Below are 17500 nucleotides of genomic sequence, written 5' to 3' on the forward strand. Positions count from 1 at the left end.
GGGTGGAAGAGCAGGGCGGAGGAGCAGGGAGGAGGAGGTGGGTGGAGGAGCAGGGAGGAGGAGCAGGGAGGAGGAGCAGGGAGGAGGAGCAGGGCGGAGGAGGTGGATGGAGGAGCAGGGAGGAGGAGCAGGGAGGAGGAGCAGGGCAGAGGAGCAGGGTGGAGGAGGTGACTGAACGGGCGTGTCTAACCTGTCTCTCCTCTGTTCTCAGGAAACTAAGATCAACTGTCTGCGTCTGGCTACCAAAGGTATGGAAGTCGGTCACAGCTGGTGCTGCATGGTGCTGTAGAGATGACACTGATACTGAGTCTGTCACACTCTCTGAACACACACCTCTCTCTCTCTCTCTCTCTCTCTCTGTGTCTCTCTCTCTCTCTCTCTCTCTGTGTCTCTCTCTCTCTCTCTCTGTGTCTCTGACTCTCTCTCTCTCTCTCTCTCTCTGTCTCTCTCTCTCTCTCTCTCTGACTCTCTCTCTCGCTGTGTCTCTCTCTCTGTCTATGAACACACACACACACTCTCTCTCTGTCTCTCTCTCTCTCTCTCTCTCTCTGTGTCTCTCTCTGACTCTCTCTCTTTCTCTCTCTCTGTGTCTCTCTCTGACTCTCTCTCTCTCTTTCTCTCTCTCTCTGTGTCTCTCTCTGACTCTCTCTCTCTCTCTATGCACACACACACACTCTCTCTCTCTCTCTTTCTCTCTCTCTCTGTGTCTCTCTCTGACTCTCTCTCTCTCTATGCACACACACTCTCTCTCTCTCTCTCTCTCTCTGTGTCCCTCTCTGTCCTCTCTCTCTCGCTGTGTCTCTCTCTCTCTGTCTATGAACACACACACACACACTCTCTCTCTCTCTGTCTCTCTCTGTCTCTCTCTCTATCTCTGTCTCTCTCTCTGTGTGTCTTTCTTGGACTCTCTCTGACGCTCACTCTCTTTCTCACACTTTCTCACACTTTCTCTCTCTCTCACACACACACTCTCGTGCTCACACACACACACACTCTCGTTTGCTCTCTCACACAACACACACACTCCACATACCCAGACACACAATCACACACACATGCCACATACACACACACACACACACTCCATACATTTTGAAGCAGGGTTCCATGACAACTTGTCTGTCATACGTCATAGGTCAACCATACAGTGCATAGTCTGCTAAATGACTAAATGCATAGTCTCCCAGGTGACCTTTGGGTGACCTCTAGGAGAGTGCATCTTCAGTGTTCCTCCTGCATGGCCCAGGTCTCCTGTCCACACATCCTGTTGTTCCTCTCCTCCTCATCCCTGGTTGTGGTGTCTGTGGTCCTGCGCTCCTCTGATGAAGAGACGTCAGACAGCTCATCTCATCTGGGTGTTTGTTTCCCTTCCTGAGTTTCCCTGCTGCTTGTCTGTAGCTGTTACATGCACCTCTCCTTCCTGTGTCCATCCGTGGTTCCACATCTCTCCTTCCTGTCTGAGCCATCCAGCTTCCTCCCATCGCGGTGTTCCAGCCCCCTGCCCTGGGCTCCAACTTTGTGGCGTTTCCTGTTTCCTGTCCGACTGGCGAAGCAGCGGCCATGTCTGTTACGACCAGCTCTGTTGCTAGGTGACATCATCACGCTGTTGCTAGGTGATGTCATTGTGCCGTAGCTGGTTGATGTCATCCAGTCGTTGCTAGGTAATGTCACTGTGCCGTTGTTGGTGATGTCACCCACCCGTTGCTGGTTGATGTCATCCAGTCGTTGCTAGGTGATGTAATCTTGCCGTTGCTAGGTGATGTCTTTGTGATGTCATCCCGCTGGTCTTTCATCATGTTGATCCAGGATGGTCACGCCACAAAGTTCAAACATTCTAGAATCATCTTTCTGTTTGTTTGGATCCATCAGTGTTGATGTCTAGTCAGACCCCTAGATACACACACACACACGATGAGATGCACACACACTCCTAAATAGACACACACAATAAGACAGATACAAACACATTAAGAAACATATGCACACACACACACTCCTAGATAGACAAACACACAATAAGATAGATAAACACACCTGGCTATATAAACACACACCAACACACACACAGACAATAAGCCAGATAGAGACACACACATGCCTAGATAGACATGCACACAGACTTGATAAGATAGACAAGGTGGGGAGGTGTACCTAGACACACCACACACGTCTAGGTACACCTCCCCACCACTGTCCTGCAAAGGACACAAACACAAACAGGAAGAAAGCAACAAGCAGGAGGGTGTCACCGTAGATACAGACACACACTCCTAGATAAACACACATAATAAGATAGATACACACACACAGTAAGATAGATACACACACAACTTGATAGACACAAACAAACAGTACCGGGTCAAAATGATGCGTATTCATGTCCCCAGTCATCTCTGTTCAGTCTACCTTCATGTCCTAGAGATGTTATTCTCTTCTCTTCAAACACTGTGACCATACAGGAACTGTTCAACACACACCAACACACACACACCAACACACACACCAACACACCAACAGCTGAACTCTGATGGAGGATTATGTAGACTTTTCTGTTTTGTTTGTGTTTATCTTCATATTATCTTTCTCTTTCTCTGTCTGCGTCTCTCTCTTTCTTTCTCTCTCTCTCTCTCTCTCTCTCTCTCTCTCTCTCCTCTCTCTCTCCTCTCTCTCTCTGGCTCTCTCTCTCTCTCTCTCTCTCTCTCTGGCTCTCTATCTCTGTCTCTCTCTCCTCTCTCTCTCTCTCTCTCTCTCTCTGTCTCCCTCTCCTCTCTCATCTCTCTTCTCCTCTCTCTCTCTCTCTCTGTCTCTCTCTCTCTCCTCTCTGTCTCTCTCTCCTCTCTGTCTCTCTCTCTCTGTGTCTCTCTCCTCTCTCTCTGTGTCTCTCTCCTCCTCTCTCTCTCTCTCTGTCTCTCTCTCTCTCTCTCTCTCTGTCTCTCTCTCTCTCCTCCTGTCTCTCTGCTGCATGCCGGCCTGGATCCTCCTGGTTGTTCTTAGTGGTAATAGGTAGGGGACAAATAACCACGCCGTATATACTAGTCATCCCCAGTGAAGGTGAATATCGCTACATAGACAGATTTATTTCTTCTTCTGTTGCCTCGGTTGTTGTCTCCTCCCTTCGTTTGTCTTCCTTACTTATTCTCCCGTTTTATTTTCTTCAGCACCTCATCATCCTCATCTTGCATGTCTGCTTCTCTAAGTTGTTGCTGCCTGTGTTTGGCTCCTCCCCCTTGCTGTCATTGGCCCCTCCCCCCCAGCTGTCATTGGCTCCTCCCCTAGCTGTGTTTGGCTGCTCCCCCAAGCTGACATTGGCTCCTCCCATCTGGCTGTTCAATCCCCGTGGTGTGACATCACTGTTTGGCTACATCCACATAGTAGCTCCGTCTCTTTAAGCGCGATTTCCTGAACATCTGATCCTCTATACCAGCCGTAACATCACATCCTCTAAAACAGCCGTGACATCACATCCTCTACACTCTGACAGCAACATCCTCTACAGCCATGACATCACATTCCGTATACTATGACATAACATCCTCTATACCAGCCATGACATCACATCCTCTAAACCAAAGACATCATATCATGTATACCAACCATGACATCACATTCTGTAAACCACCATGACATCACATCCTGTAAACCAACCATGACATCACATCCTGTAAACCAGCTGTTAAACAAATGTGCTCCAGGATTACAGCTTATTTTCTATCTCTGACCCTGACACATAACCAATCCCTCTATCTAACCCTGACACATAACTAACTCCTCTATCTAACCCTGACACATAACTAACTCCTCTATCTAACCCTGACACATAACTAACTCCTCTATCTAACCCTGACACATAACTAACTCCTCTATCTAGCCCTGACACATAACTAACTCCTCTATCTAACCCTGACATATAACTAACTCCTCTATCTAACCCTGACACATAACTAACCCCTCTATCTAACCCCTGACACATAACTAACCCCTCTATCTAACCCTGACACATATAACTAACCCCTCTATCTAACCCTGGACACATTACTAACATGTCATCCATCCCCTGTTGTGTTTATGTATGTTTGCTGCTGCGGTCATGGAACCAACTAAGGATGAACGGTGGTGTAGCTCCTCTTCCCTCCTCTACACCTCCTCATCCCACCACTATATCTCCTCTCCCCACTCTCCTCCTTCCTCCTCTATACCTCCACACCCACTCCACAACCCACCACTATACCACCAATCCACTCACCTCCACCCACCTCTATAACTCCTCATCCCTCCTCTATACCTCCTCTCCCACACACCACCACCCACTCTATATCACCTCATCCCTCCTCTATACCACTCTCCCACTCTCCTCCTCCCTCTCTATATCTCCTCATCCCTCCTCATACCACCACTCCCTCTCCCACTCTCACTCCTCCACTCCACTATAACCTCCTCTCCCACTCTCTCCTCCCTCCTCTATACCTCCTCTCCCACTCTCCTCCTCCCTCCTCTATAACCTCCTTTCCCACTCTCCTCCTCCCTCCTCTATATCTCCTCATCCTTCTCTATAACCTCCTCTCCCCACTCTCCTCCTCCCTCCTCTATACCCTCCTCTCCCACTCTCCTCCTCCCTCCACTATATCTCCTCCTCACCCTCCTCTATACCTCCTCTCCCACTCTCCTCCTCCCTCCTCTATATCTCCTCATCCCTCCTCTATACCTCCTCTCCCACTCTCTCCTCCCTCCTCTATACCTCCTCTCCCACTCTCCTCCTCCCTCCTCTATATCTCCTCCTCCCTCCTCTATACCTCATCTCCCACTCTCCTCCTCCCTCCTCTATATCTCCTCCTCCCTCCTCTATACCTCCTCTCCCACTCACCACATCCCTCCTCTATATCTCCTCTCCCCACTCTCCTCCTCCCCCCTCAATACCTCCTCCCCCACACCTCCTCCACCCTCCTCTATATCTCCTCCCTCCCCTCCACTATACCTCCTCACCCACCACACCTCCTCCCACCTCTATATCACCTCATCCCTCCTCTATACCTCCCTCCACTCTCCTCTTCCCCTCCTCTATACCTCCTCTCCCACTCTCCTCTTCCCTCCTCTATATCTCCTCTCCCACTCTCCTCCTCCCTCCTCTATATCTCCTCCTCCCACTCTCCTCCTCCCCCCCTCTATATCTCCTCTCCCACTCTCCTCCTCCCTCCTCTATATCTCCTCATCCCTCCTCTATACCTCCTCTCCCACTCTCCTCATCCCTCCTCTATATCTCCTCATCCCTCCTCTATACCTCCTCTCCCACTCTCCTCTTCCCTCCTCTATATCTCCTCTCCCACTCTCCTCCTCCCTCCTCTATACCTCCTCTCCCACTCTCCTCTTCCCTCCTCTATACCTCCTCTCCCACTCTCCTCCTCCTCCTCTATACCTCCTTTCCCACTCTCCTCCTCCCTCCTCTATATCTCCTCTCCCACTCTCCTCATCCCTCCTCTATACCTCCTCTCCCACTCTCCTCCTCTTTCCTCTATATCTCCTCTCCCACTCTCCTCATCCCTCCTCTATATCTCCTCTCCCACTCTCCTCATCCCTCCTCTAACCTCCTCTCCCACTCACCTCCTCTTTCCTCTATATCTCCTCTCCCACTCTCCTCATCCCTCCTCTATATCTCCTCTCCCACTCTCCTCATCCCTCCTCTATACCTCCTCATCCCTCCTCTATACATCCCTTTCCCACTCTCCTCCTCTTTCCTCTATATCTCCTCTCCCACTCTCCTCTTCCCTCCTCTATACCTCCTTTCCACTCTCCTCCTCCTCCTCAATACCTCCTTTCCCACTCTCCTCCTCCCTCCTCTATACCTCCTTTCCCACTCTCCTCCTCCCTCCTCTATATCTCCTCTCCCACTCTCCTCTTCCCTCCTCTATACCTCCTTTCCCACTCTCCTCCTCCCTCCTCTATATCTCCTCATCCCTCCTCTATACCTCCTCTCCCACTCTTCTCTTCCCTCCTCTATACCTCCTTTCCCACTCTCCTCCTCCCTCCTCTATATCTCCTCATCCCTCCTCTATATCTCCTCTCACACTCTCCTCCTCCCTCCTCTATATCTCCTCTCTCCCACTCTCCTCCTCCCCCCTCTGTATCTCCTCTCCCACTCTCCTTCTCCCTCCTCTATATCTCCTCTCCCACTCTCCTCCTTCCTCCTCTATACCTCCTCTCCCACTCTCCTCATCCCTCCTCTATATCTACTCTCACACTCTCCTCCCTCCTCTATATCTCCTCTCCCACTCTCCTCATCCCTCTTCTATATTTCCTCTCCCACTCTCCTCATCCCTCCTCTTTATCTCCTCCCACTCTCCTCATCCCTCCTCTATATTTCCTCTCCCACTCTCCTCCCTCCCACACCCTCTGATCTCCCTCCCTTCTTCCTTCACCTCTCTCCTCCCTCTTTCCTTCTCTCTCTCCCTCTCTCCCCCACCCTCCTGCTCACCTACACAGTGTGTTCTGGAGGGATGGGGGTGTTCCATTTGAGCAGTGTATTGTTTACTGGGTGTAGTCCAAGTTTAATCCGAGCCCATCTGATCATTACGACTGGTAATCCTGTTATACTCTGATACCCACGCTGACCCCCCCTGTCTGTTCCGGAACAATAACCCCCACCCCCACTCTGAACACACAAACACACAAACCCCATCACCCCTCAGAACACACACATAGTGACAATTGATGTATCTGTTCTCCTGCCCTACAGTCAGAGGGCAGGAGAGTCAGGGGCCCCGAGTCAGGGGGGGCCCAGAGTCAGGGGGGGGGCCCGAGTCAGGGGGGCCCCGAGTCAAGGGGGGGCCCGAGTCAGGGGGGCCCCGAGTCAGGGGGGGGCCCGAGTCAGGGGGGGCCTGAGTCAGGGGGGGGGCTTTACATGGTGCCTCAGACACCCAGGTGTGTGGGAGTTTTGCCAAGGTGGAACTGAGCTTCTAATCACATACGGATTAGAAATGTTCCTTAAGGGAGCTGGAACACTGGGATGCTCTAGAACACTCCTCTAGAATATTGGGCTGATCTAGAACGCTCTAGAACACTGGGCCCCTAGAATGCTGGGCTGCTCTAGAACACTGGGCTGCTTTGGAACACTCTAGAACCTTGGTCTGCTCTAGAACACCAGGCTGATCTGGGGGAGAGACAGCGAGGTGAGAATTAGGGATAAGATCTGTCAGCTTCAAGTTCTTGGTGGGCAGCCTATCAGGTACCAGGATTTAACGACCTGGGATCGAACCCTGATCTCCAGAGATGAACTACCTCTTCTAAAAATGCACTGTATGTGGAGAGGAGGATGAATAAAAGTGTGTCTGGTGCTTAAACCCTGAATATCCCCATTTTCATATTTGACAGGGTTTCTAAGCCACAGGCATGCCAAGGTTATGTTCTTAATCTGCAGTGAAAGGCTCTGTGTTCTTGGGAGAGTTGGGAGGGGGTTGTGATAACACACCCACACACCAGAATTAGCCCATTAAGCTGATGCCTTTGTTCACCAAGGTTGCTCACGCTGGCAGAGGAAGCTGCAGGTTTACGTGTTCCTGTCTGCCATCGTGCCCTGCTGCTGCTGCTGCAGAGGTTCTGGGGTTCTGCATGCGGTTCTGTTACAGAGTGAGACAGAGGGTTCTGCATGTGGTTCTGTTCTAGAGAGAGAGAGAGAGGGTTCTGCATGTGGTTCTGTGAGAGAGAGAGAGACAGAGACAGAGAGAAAGAGGGTTCTGCTTATGGTTCTGTTAGAGAGAGCGAGAGAGAGGTCTGCTTGTGGTTCTGTTAGAGAGAAAGAGGGTTCTGCTTATGGTTCTGTTAGAGAGAGAGCGAGAGAGAGGTCTGCTTGTGGTTCTGTTAGAGAGAAAGAGGGTTCTGCTTATGGTTCTGTTAGAGAGAGAGCGAGAGAGAGGTCTGCTTGTGGTTCTGTTAGAGAGAAAGAGGGTTCTGCTTATGGTTCTGTTAGAGAGAGATAGAGGTCTGCTTGTGGTTCTGTTAAAGAGAGGGTCTGCTTGTGGTTCTGTTAGAGAGAGAGAGAGAGAGAGAGAGAGAGAGAGAAAGAGAGAGGGGTCTGCTTGTGGTTCTGTTAGAGAGAGAGAGAGAGGGTCTGCTTGTGGTTCTGTTAGAGAGAGAGAGAGAGAGAGAGAGAGAGAGAGAGAGAGAGAGAGGGTCTGCTTGTGGTTCTGTTAGAGAGAGAGAGGGTCTGCTTGTAGTTCTGTTAGAGAGAGAGAGAGAGAGAGAGAGAGAGAGAGAGAGGGTCTGCTTGTGGTTCTGTTAACCATGCTCTGTGAACCATGCTGGTCACTTGTGGAAGGACTGGCAGGACTTCCTCCACCCTCCTTTCCTCCCCCCCCCACCATCCTCTCCTTTCTTCTCCTGGAAGCTGCACTGCATGCCTGCTCTAACATGAGCCCTCATGCCATTAAGCCTGTCCACTGTGTTTGTCTGTTTTTGTGTGTGTGTGTGTGTATGTGTGTGTCTGAGTGTGTTTCTTCACAGTCGTTTGCCTGCATGTGAATTTCCAACTGCCATGATTTGATGATGCGAGCCCTCAGAAGCTGCTTACGTAAACCACTCTAACATGATATAGTTGTTGTGTGCATGTGTGCGTGTGTGTGTGTGTGTGTGTGTGCCTGGACGTTTCCTCAGCTTCTGTACATTGATTGTGTTCGTGTGGAGGATTGGTTGGTTCCCATGGTAACACCCCTCCCTTCCACTCAGTAAACTTTCTGTTTCTGTTTGTGTGTGTGTGTGTGTGGGGTGTGTGCGCTTGTCTCTCTGTGTGTGTGTGTGTGTGTCTGGCTATGTGTGTTGTGTGTTTTTGTGTGTGTGCTGTGTATGTGGTGTGTGTGTAGGTGCATCCACCCAGGACTCTGATTCTGTGGAGCCAGAGAAGCAGGTGGACGGTACAGTCAAAATGGCAGGCGTCATAGCAGGCATCCTCATGTTCGTCATCATCCTCCTGGGTGTGGTACTGACCTTCAAACGCAGGTAACGAGCGCTAGCAAAACACAGCTAGCGATTACATGCTAGCTTTCAGCTAGCGATAGTATGTTAGCCTTTAACTAGCGATAGCATACCAGCCTTTAGCTTTCAGTAGACTGTTGGCCTTCAGCTAACGATAGTTAGCATGTTCAGCCGTATAGAATGAAATCTAGTGTTTGCTGTTTAGCCTTCAGCAGTAGAGAAACACAGCTATTGATAACATGTTAACTTCTAGTTGTAGAGATAAAACTCTCACTGTTCTGGCTGTTTTTGGTTTAAGTTGACTAATAGAAAGACATTCAGTTTTTTTGTGTGTTGCTAACATGCATTCTGGCTTACAACCATTCTGTCCCTGTACTTATCCTCTCTTGCTCTCCCCCCCCCTCCTCACCTTCCTCTTCTCTCGCTCGCTCTCTCTCTCTCTCTCTCTCTCTCTCTCTCTCTCTCTCTCTCTCTCTCTCTCTCTCTCTCTCTCTCTCTCTCTCTCTTTGGCTCTCCCCAAGTCCTCAACAGTCACATACTGCCATGCCATTTTGCTATGCAAAGAATTCCATTTGTTTGCTTTGTATTGATTTCTTCATCGATCATGATTTCTCCCCACACGAGCCAACAAGGATAACTTGTTATGATATCCATCGCTTTGAGCCTCTTCTTCAATAATGGGATTACCTTAAGGATTGAATGTGATGCTCGGAAACAGGGATCAGACTACTAAGGTTTGCAGAGAGAGGGAGAGAGAGAGGCCAAGAGAGAGGCCAGGTGGAAGAGGGAGAAAGGGAGAAAGAGAGACAGTTAGGGAGAAAGTGACAGAGAGAGAAATAGTAAAACAGGGCAGGGGAAGAGAGGAGGAGCGAAAGACAAGAAGAGTTAAAAAGAAAGTCAGACAGAGAGAGAGGTCCTGGAAGAGAAGAGGGAGATGGAGGAGAGCAGAGTGTGGCTGACCCTTACGCCTGCACTTGCCAGGTCATCCATATTTCATCACAGAGACTTAGACAGACCAGCGAAGAGCGTGTTTTATAAATTGCAGCATTTTACATGGCTTTCAGCCTTGATGAATTATTTGTGTAGGAAAACTATTTGGAAGCGAGAACACTGTGTGTTTAATCTTTCAGAGCCGTGTTACATATGTTGTAAAGCCCTCCAAATGGAGGCTTGGTCCCAGAGAGACAGACACCAGCATGGGGGGGGAGGGGGGGTGCAGGGGCAGAGGCAGGCTGTAGATGTGGTGGGGGGGGGGGGGGGCAGTAAAGCCTATAGGAACCACAGCGTCCAGGGAGGACCCTTAAATCATTCATGTGTCTGACGTGGACACCAGGGGAGGCGTCAGACGCTGGACATGCTGGAGAGGAGCTCCTTTAGCTTGTCGCCGTAGGAACAGGACAGCTCTCTGGAGGCGGTTCAACACCGGGGAGTCCAGCACAGCCCTCTCAGTGGTGACTTGAGGCTGCTGGCGTATCTCTCTCCCGCCTGCCTTCCAGATCACGTTGTGACGGAGCAAGCAGCAGCCACTACATCTCCCAGGGTGCATCTGGAGCCAGAAGCTTACGACAGAGAGATGGAAGGTGTTTAAATGCACCAGAGTGTTGACGGAGAGTAGATCTGCCTGTGGAGCAGTTTGTCCTGGCATCCGAACTATAGCTTGAGAACCAGCCAGCCTGCCCCCATGTGTTTCAGCCTCTCGTACCTGCTGAAACACATGGGGGAGTTGGCATCTGTTTCGCTTAAAGGAAATGAGACAGTGACGGCCCTTAGGCCAGTCACCTGTTAGTACTGGTCAGTAGGCCAGTCACCTGTTAGTACTGGTCAGTAGGCCAGTCACCTGTTAGTACTGGTCAGTAGTCCAGTCACCTGTTAGTACTGGTCAGTAGCCTTAGTCACCTGTTAGTACTGGTCAGTAGCCTTAGTCACCTGTTAGTACTGGTCAGTAGGCCAGTCACCTGTTAGTACTGGTCAGTAGGCCAGTCACCTGTTAGTACTGGTCAGTAGTCCAGTCACCTGTTAGTACTGGTCAGTAGCCTTAGTCACCTGTTAGTACTGGTCAGTAGCCTTAGTCACCTGTTAGTACTGGTCAGTAGGCCAGTCACCTGTTAGTACTGGTCAGTAGGCCAGTCACCTGTTAGTACTGGTCAGTAGTCCAGTCACCTGTTAGTACTGGTCAGTAGCCTTAGTCACCTGTTAGTACTGGTCAGTAGCCTTAGTCACCTGTTAGTACTGGTCAGTAGTCCAGTCACCTGTTAGTACTGGTCAGTAGTCCAGTCACCTGTTAGTACTGGTCAGTAGCCTTAGTCACCTGTTAGTACTGGTCAGTAGTCCAGTCACCTGTTAGTACTGGTCAGTAGTCCAGTCACCTGTTAGTACTGGTCAGTAGTCCAGTCACCTGTTAGTACTGGTCAGTAGTCCAGTCACCTGTTAGTACTGGTCAGTAGTCCAGTCACCTGTTAGTACTGGTCAGTAGTCCAGTCACCTGTTAGTACTGGTCAGTAGGCCAGTCACCTGTTAGTACTGGTCAGTAGGCCAGTCACCTGTTAGTACTGGTCAGTAGTCCAGTCACCTGTTAGTACTGGTCAGTAGGCCAGTCACCTGTTAGTACTGGTCAGTAGTCCAGTCACCTGTTAGTACTGGTCAGTAGCCTTAGTCACCTGTTAGTACTGGTCAGTAGTCCAGTCACCTGTTAGTACTGGTCAGTAGGCCAGTCACCTGTTAGTACTGGTCAGTAGTCCAGTCACTTGTTAGTAATGGTCAGTAGTCTTAGTCAGTTGATGGGACGAGAGTCAGGAGTTAAAAGTTAGTCAGTATTGAGTCAGGACCTTGTGGTGAGTCGGATTTGAGTCAAGAGTTAAAAGTAAGTCGGGAGATGTGAGTTAAGGTTGAGTCGGGGGTTAGTAGTGAGTCATATTTGAGTCAAGAGTTAAAAGTGAGTCAGGAGATGAAGGTGAGTTAGGGTTAAGTCAGGGGTTAGTAGTGAGTCAGGGACTGAGTCAGTAGTTTGTCAGGAAACACAGCTATGCTTTACCTTTTCATTCACATGGCTGCCATGAGACAGATGTTGCCTTGACCACACCCACCCTCATTCTCTCTCCACCCCTTTCCTCTCTGATTGGATCCTGACGTGCTTGTCTTTTATCTTCTTCCTGTTTCGGCTCACGCCCCGCCCCCGTCCCGCCTGCTAGAGAGATACACACATGGAGAACTCTCAGTGTGGGGTTCGTATGTCAACTATCTAGCTGTCATCCTATATCATATATACACTATCTAGCTGTCATCCTATATCATATATACACTATCTAGCTGTCATCCTGAATCATACATACACTATCTAGCTGTCATCCTGAATCATATATACACAATCTAGCTGTTATCCTGAATCATATAGACACTATCTAGCTGTCATCCTGAATCATATAGACACTATCTAGCTGTCATCCTGAATCAAATAGACACTATTTAATTGTCTGGTCATCCTATATCATATATAATATCTAGTTGTGATCCTGAATCATATCTAGCAGTCATCCTGCACCATATATTTAGTCTGTCTGTCTTTACCTGTCTGTCTGTTAAACCTGTCTTTCTGCTGTACCTTCCTGTCTGAACTCAATGTCTGTTTGCTGTACCTGTCTGTCTGACTGAGGAGTCTCTGTTATACCTGTCTATCTGTTATACCTGTCTATCTGCCAGAGGTGTGTGCTGTACCTGTCTGTCTGACTGGTATGTCTGTGTCAAGGCTGGTCCAGCCTCTAGCATGTTCAAAAACCTTTTTGCGAGAAATACTGGCTTCCAGGTTAGCGAATTTGCCACAAATTGACAAAGGTATTCTGGCAGTCGCCACACATCCCTCAACCAATTCAACCTGTGACAGGGATAACAGAGGGTTAGGGTTAGCCTGTGACAGGGATAACAGAGGGTTAGGGTTAGCCTGTGACAGGGATAACAGAGGGTTAGGGTTATCCTGTGACAGGGATAACAGAGGGTTAGGGTTAGGGTTAGCCTGTGACAGGCATAACAGAGGGTTAGGGTTAGCCTGTGACAGGCATAACAGAGGGTTAGGGTTAGCCTGTGACAGGGATAACAAAGGGTTAGGGTTAGCCTGTGACAGGGATAACAAAGGGTTAGGGTTAGCCTGTGACAGGGATAACAAAGGGTTAGTGTTAGCCTGTGACAGGGATAACAAAGGGTTAGGGTTAGCCTGTGACAGGCATAACAGAGGGATGCATTGCTTATATTTTGACAGCGAGACAAGAGGTACAATTGCGGGGAAAAAATGTTTTTAATGTCCGTATGTCCCACCACCAACATTTTAACAACAACAAAACATACATTTTGGCATCGTTTTAATGATCAAAAGATAAAATAATTTTTATCTCGTCAACGTCGCGTTACGCTAGTCATGAAGAAAAAGGTTGTTGACGAACATTGCACCCCACCTCCCAGGTTCCTCCTCAACGGTACTGCCCCCTCTGGGGTCAGACCGGTCAGCGGTACTGCCCCCTCTGGGGTCAGACCGGTCAGCGGTACTGCCCCCTCTGGGGTCAGACCGGTCAACGGTACTGCCCCCTCTGGGGTCAGACCGGTCAGCGGTACTGCCCCCCTCTGGGGTCAGACCAGTCAGCGGTACTGCCCCCCTCTGGGGTCAGACCGGTCAACACTCTAGGGAAAATGTCACAGAGATGCTAAAGTGCTTCATTCAGCCATTAGGCTGTCAGTCACATACACACTCGCATAGGCGCACACACTCACACCAGTAAATAACCTGCATAGCGACCTGTGATGTCACTGGCTGCCATAAAGACCAATCAGCTGTCTGACTCAGAATCTGTCAAAACACCAGAACGAAATAGAGACAAACCTCCTCAATAATATCAGGCAGCAGAACAAACAACTCATAATATATCCACCCACACCACTCATCTCGAAAACAATAAAAGCAGCTGTAACTCTCTTCCTCTCTCTCCTAATACCCTGAGTCCTGATACAAAGCCCTCCAGTTAATCAAGTCTTTGAGTCCCAGGATTGGGAAAGATGAGACGTGCTTGTTGATTACCCATGAGCCTTTGCGCATTTCGCCTAAGTGAATTAGTCATGGACATGGGTCCAGCCTTGGCTGTAACTGCTTGCATTATGGTGCGCTGCCGTTAGCTTTTAGCTAATGTAGGGTTCTGTTGCTATAGGTTACAAGTTGCCGCTTATTCCATGAAATCTGAAGCTCCACGATGGAGATGGACTGACCCAGAGTGTGTCTGTCCAGGAGAGGCAGTAAGGGGGAGAGGCCAGGGGCAGTAGTGGCTGGAGGCTGGGGGAGAGGCCAGGGGCAGTAAAGGCTGGGGGCTGGGGGAGAGGCCAGGGGCAGTAGTGGCTGGGGGAGAGGACTGGGGCAGTAAAGGCTGGAGGCTGGGGGAGAAGCCAGGGGCAGTAGAGGTTGGGGGAGAGGTTGGGGGAGAAGCCAGGGGCAGTAGAGGTTGGGTGAGAGGCCAAGGGCAGTAGAGGTTGGGGGAGAGGTTGGGGGAGAAGCCAGGGGCAGTAGAGGCTGGAGGCTGGGGGAGAAGCCGGGGGCAGTAGAGGCTGGGGAGAGGCCAAGGGCAGTATAGGTTGGGGGAGAAGCCAGAGGCAGTAGAGGCTGGGGGAGAGGTTGGGGGAGAAGCCAGGGGCAGTAGAGGCTGGAGGCTGGGGGAGAAGCCGGGGGCAGTAGAGGCTGGGGAGAGGCCAAGGGCAGTATAGGTTGGGGGAGAAGCTGGGGGAGAGGTTGGGGGAAAAACCAGGGGCAGTAGAGGCTGGAGGCTGGGGGACTGAGCAGGCTAGCACAACCCCTGCCTGACAGCTCTGAACACAACGCTCCATTACACACACATCACACTGTATCTCTCTGACCTGTCCACTTAACACAGCCCCCCTTCCACACACACACACACATGCGCACACACACGCACACACACAACCCAAGGTTGCCCCCCTCTTCAGCTGTGACACATTTATGAATAATGGACGTGCTGAGATAATCGGTTGATGGTACACACACACACACACGGCTGTAATGGCCTAATGGCTGTCACTCTGAACGCACAGGAACACTTTGGGGCAGACACACACACACGTAGAAACAGGTACCCTAACACAACCACACACTCCCCTAAACACGAATGGGAACATTAACACACACACTTTACCCTCCTAAAGACTTCCAGGGTCACCCAGCTGCCTGTCAGACCACCAGGGAGAGCTCAGCACCTCCTACCCTGCTGTGTGTGTGTGCATGTGCGTGTGTGAGTGTGCGTGTGTGCATGTGCGTGTGTGAGTGTATTTAAAGGGGGGTGAAGTGCATTTCCCCAGATGAATAATGAACCATCGGAGACTGGTACAACCATGCAGAAGCATAAGAACATCAGTTTGTGGAACCATGAGAATGTGGTTGTGGAACCATGAGAACGTGGATGTGGAACCGTGAGAATGTGGATGTTGAACCGTGAGAACGTGGGTGTGGAACCGTGAGAACGTGGGTGTGGAACCGTGAGAACGTGGGTGTGGAACCGTGAGAACCTGGGTGTGGAACTGTGAGAACGTGGGTGTGGAACCGTGAGAACCTGGGTGTGGAACCATGAGAACGTGGGTGTGGAACCATGAGGACGTGGGTGTGGAACCATGAGAACGTGGGTGTGGAACCGTGAGAACGTGGGTGTGGAACCGTGAGGATGTGGGTGTGGAACCATGAGAACGTGGGTGTGGAACCATGAGGACGTGGGTGTGGAACCATGAGAACGTGGGTGTGGAACCATGAGAACGTGGGTGTGGTAGAAGATAAGAAGAAGAAAAGGAGTGTTCTATTCAGGCAACGTGCCTTTACTACTTATGTCTGGAGGAGGGGGAAGGTGTGTGTGTGGAGGGGGGGGGGGGGTGCAAGGGGGGGGGGGGGGGCCCAGTAGGGTTTCACTCCATTAATACTTATGGTTAGGGTTATAAGCTGCTTTAACGGTCTCCGAGCAGAACTCACCTCTGGATCAGGATCATAAGAACAGTGTCAGCAGCTCGCTCATAAGACCATGGAGATGAAACAGCAGAGCGAATGAGTGTGCGTGTGCATGCGTGTGTGTGTGTGTGTGAGTGTGAGAATGTGTGTGAGTGTGAGAGTGTGTATTGACTGTATCACAGTTATAGCTGTGTCAGCCCTGCTCTGTATTCAAACTCTCTTATTAAATTCTCTTTTTATGACTCTGGAGCAGACAGCCGACAGCAGCCATCTGTGTTTCAATTTCCTTTAAGTTTAGAGAGAATGAAAGCTAGCTGTCGCTTTTCCTCCCATCAGCCCCAGCGTGCTCTCTCAACACCGCCCCCTGGTGCCCATCTGGGGTCTGGTGCTCCGGTGCAGACCCCTGCCCATGACCCCTGACCCCAGGCCAGGGAGGGGCTGTAGAGGGAGCTAAAGGGTTTGAACTCCAATCGGTATCTGGTTAGAGCCTTGATCTATTGGTTCCAGTGATGAATTCTATTATCTCTTTGAGCTAAAATGGCAGGGCAGTATGACATTAGTACACCCCTTCCTCCATCCCTCGTTCTGTTTCCTCTCTCATCTGATCCCACTCATATCCTGTCTTCATCCTCTCATTCTCTCTATCTCTTTCTAGGAGTGCAAACCTAATGGACAGACAGAAGCACCACTGATCTTGCTGTTGTTAGGCAGAGAGACAGAGACAGACAGGATGACAGACAGACACGTCGACAAACAGGTGGACAGACAGATAGACAATTAGATAGACAGGCATGCAGACAGACAGGCATGTAGACAGACAGACAGGCAGGCAGACACAGCCATGTAGACAGACAAACAAACAGGCAGACAGGTAAACAGACAGACAGACAGACAGACAGACAGGCAGGCAGACAGGCTTGTAGACAGACAGACAAGCAGAGAGACAGACAGGTAAACAGACAGGCAGACAGATAAACAGACAGACAGGCAGACAGACAGACAGATAGATAAACAGAAAGGCAGACAGACAGGCAGGCAGGCAGACAGATAGATAAACAGAAAGGCAGACAGACAGGCAGGCAGGCAGGCAGACAGAGCAGGTCAGTGTTTAGATGTGTTTAACCTGTTGTTGTGGTTCTCTCCATCAGAGAGGAGGACTAATGCTGTGTGTCCTCTTTCTGGTGTGATTGTTGCCCCTGTGCTGCTGCATGCCTCAGAAGACATGCTCATTCCTACTCTTACTACCTGTAAGTAGCTCGGGAGACAGAACCTCCTCCATACCCACCTCCCCCTGCTCCCCCTCCTCCACCTCCTCCTCCATACGCTCCTTCTCCTCTCCCTCCCCCTGCTCCTCCACCTCCTCCTCCATACGCTCCTTCTCCTCTCCCTCCCCCTGCTCCCCTTCCTCCACCTCCTCCTCCATACCCACCTCCCCCTGCTCCCCCTCCTCCACCTCCTCCTCCATACGCTCCTTCTCCTCTCCCTCCCCCTGCTCCACCTCCTCCTCCATACGCTCCTTCTCCTCTCCCTACCCCTGCTCCCCCTCCTCCTCCTCCCCCTCCTCAT

The 17500-nt window shown here is 50.5% G+C and overlaps 1 protein-coding gene across 1 annotated transcript in view; it reads left to right on the forward strand.

The window, feature by feature from the left end:
- Positions 1 to 17500, forward strand: part of ptprt (protein tyrosine phosphatase receptor type T) — a 64352-nt gene that overhangs the window by 22967 nt on the left and 23885 nt on the right. The window contains exons 8-12 of the mRNA XM_067236479.1: positions 212 to 248; positions 2995 to 3051; positions 8847 to 8982; positions 12147 to 12179; positions 17152 to 17181. Coding sequence (XP_067092580.1) covers positions 212 to 248; positions 2995 to 3051; positions 8847 to 8982; positions 12147 to 12179; positions 17152 to 17181 — 293 coding nt within the window. The remainder of the gene's footprint in view (positions 1 to 211; positions 249 to 2994; positions 3052 to 8846; positions 8983 to 12146; positions 12180 to 17151; positions 17182 to 17500) is intronic.

This window comes from Osmerus mordax, chromosome 1, assembly GCF_038355195.1.
Source record: "Osmerus mordax isolate fOsmMor3 chromosome 1, fOsmMor3.pri, whole genome shotgun sequence".
Classification (NCBI taxonomy): domain Eukaryota; kingdom Metazoa; phylum Chordata; class Actinopteri; order Osmeriformes; family Osmeridae; genus Osmerus; species Osmerus mordax.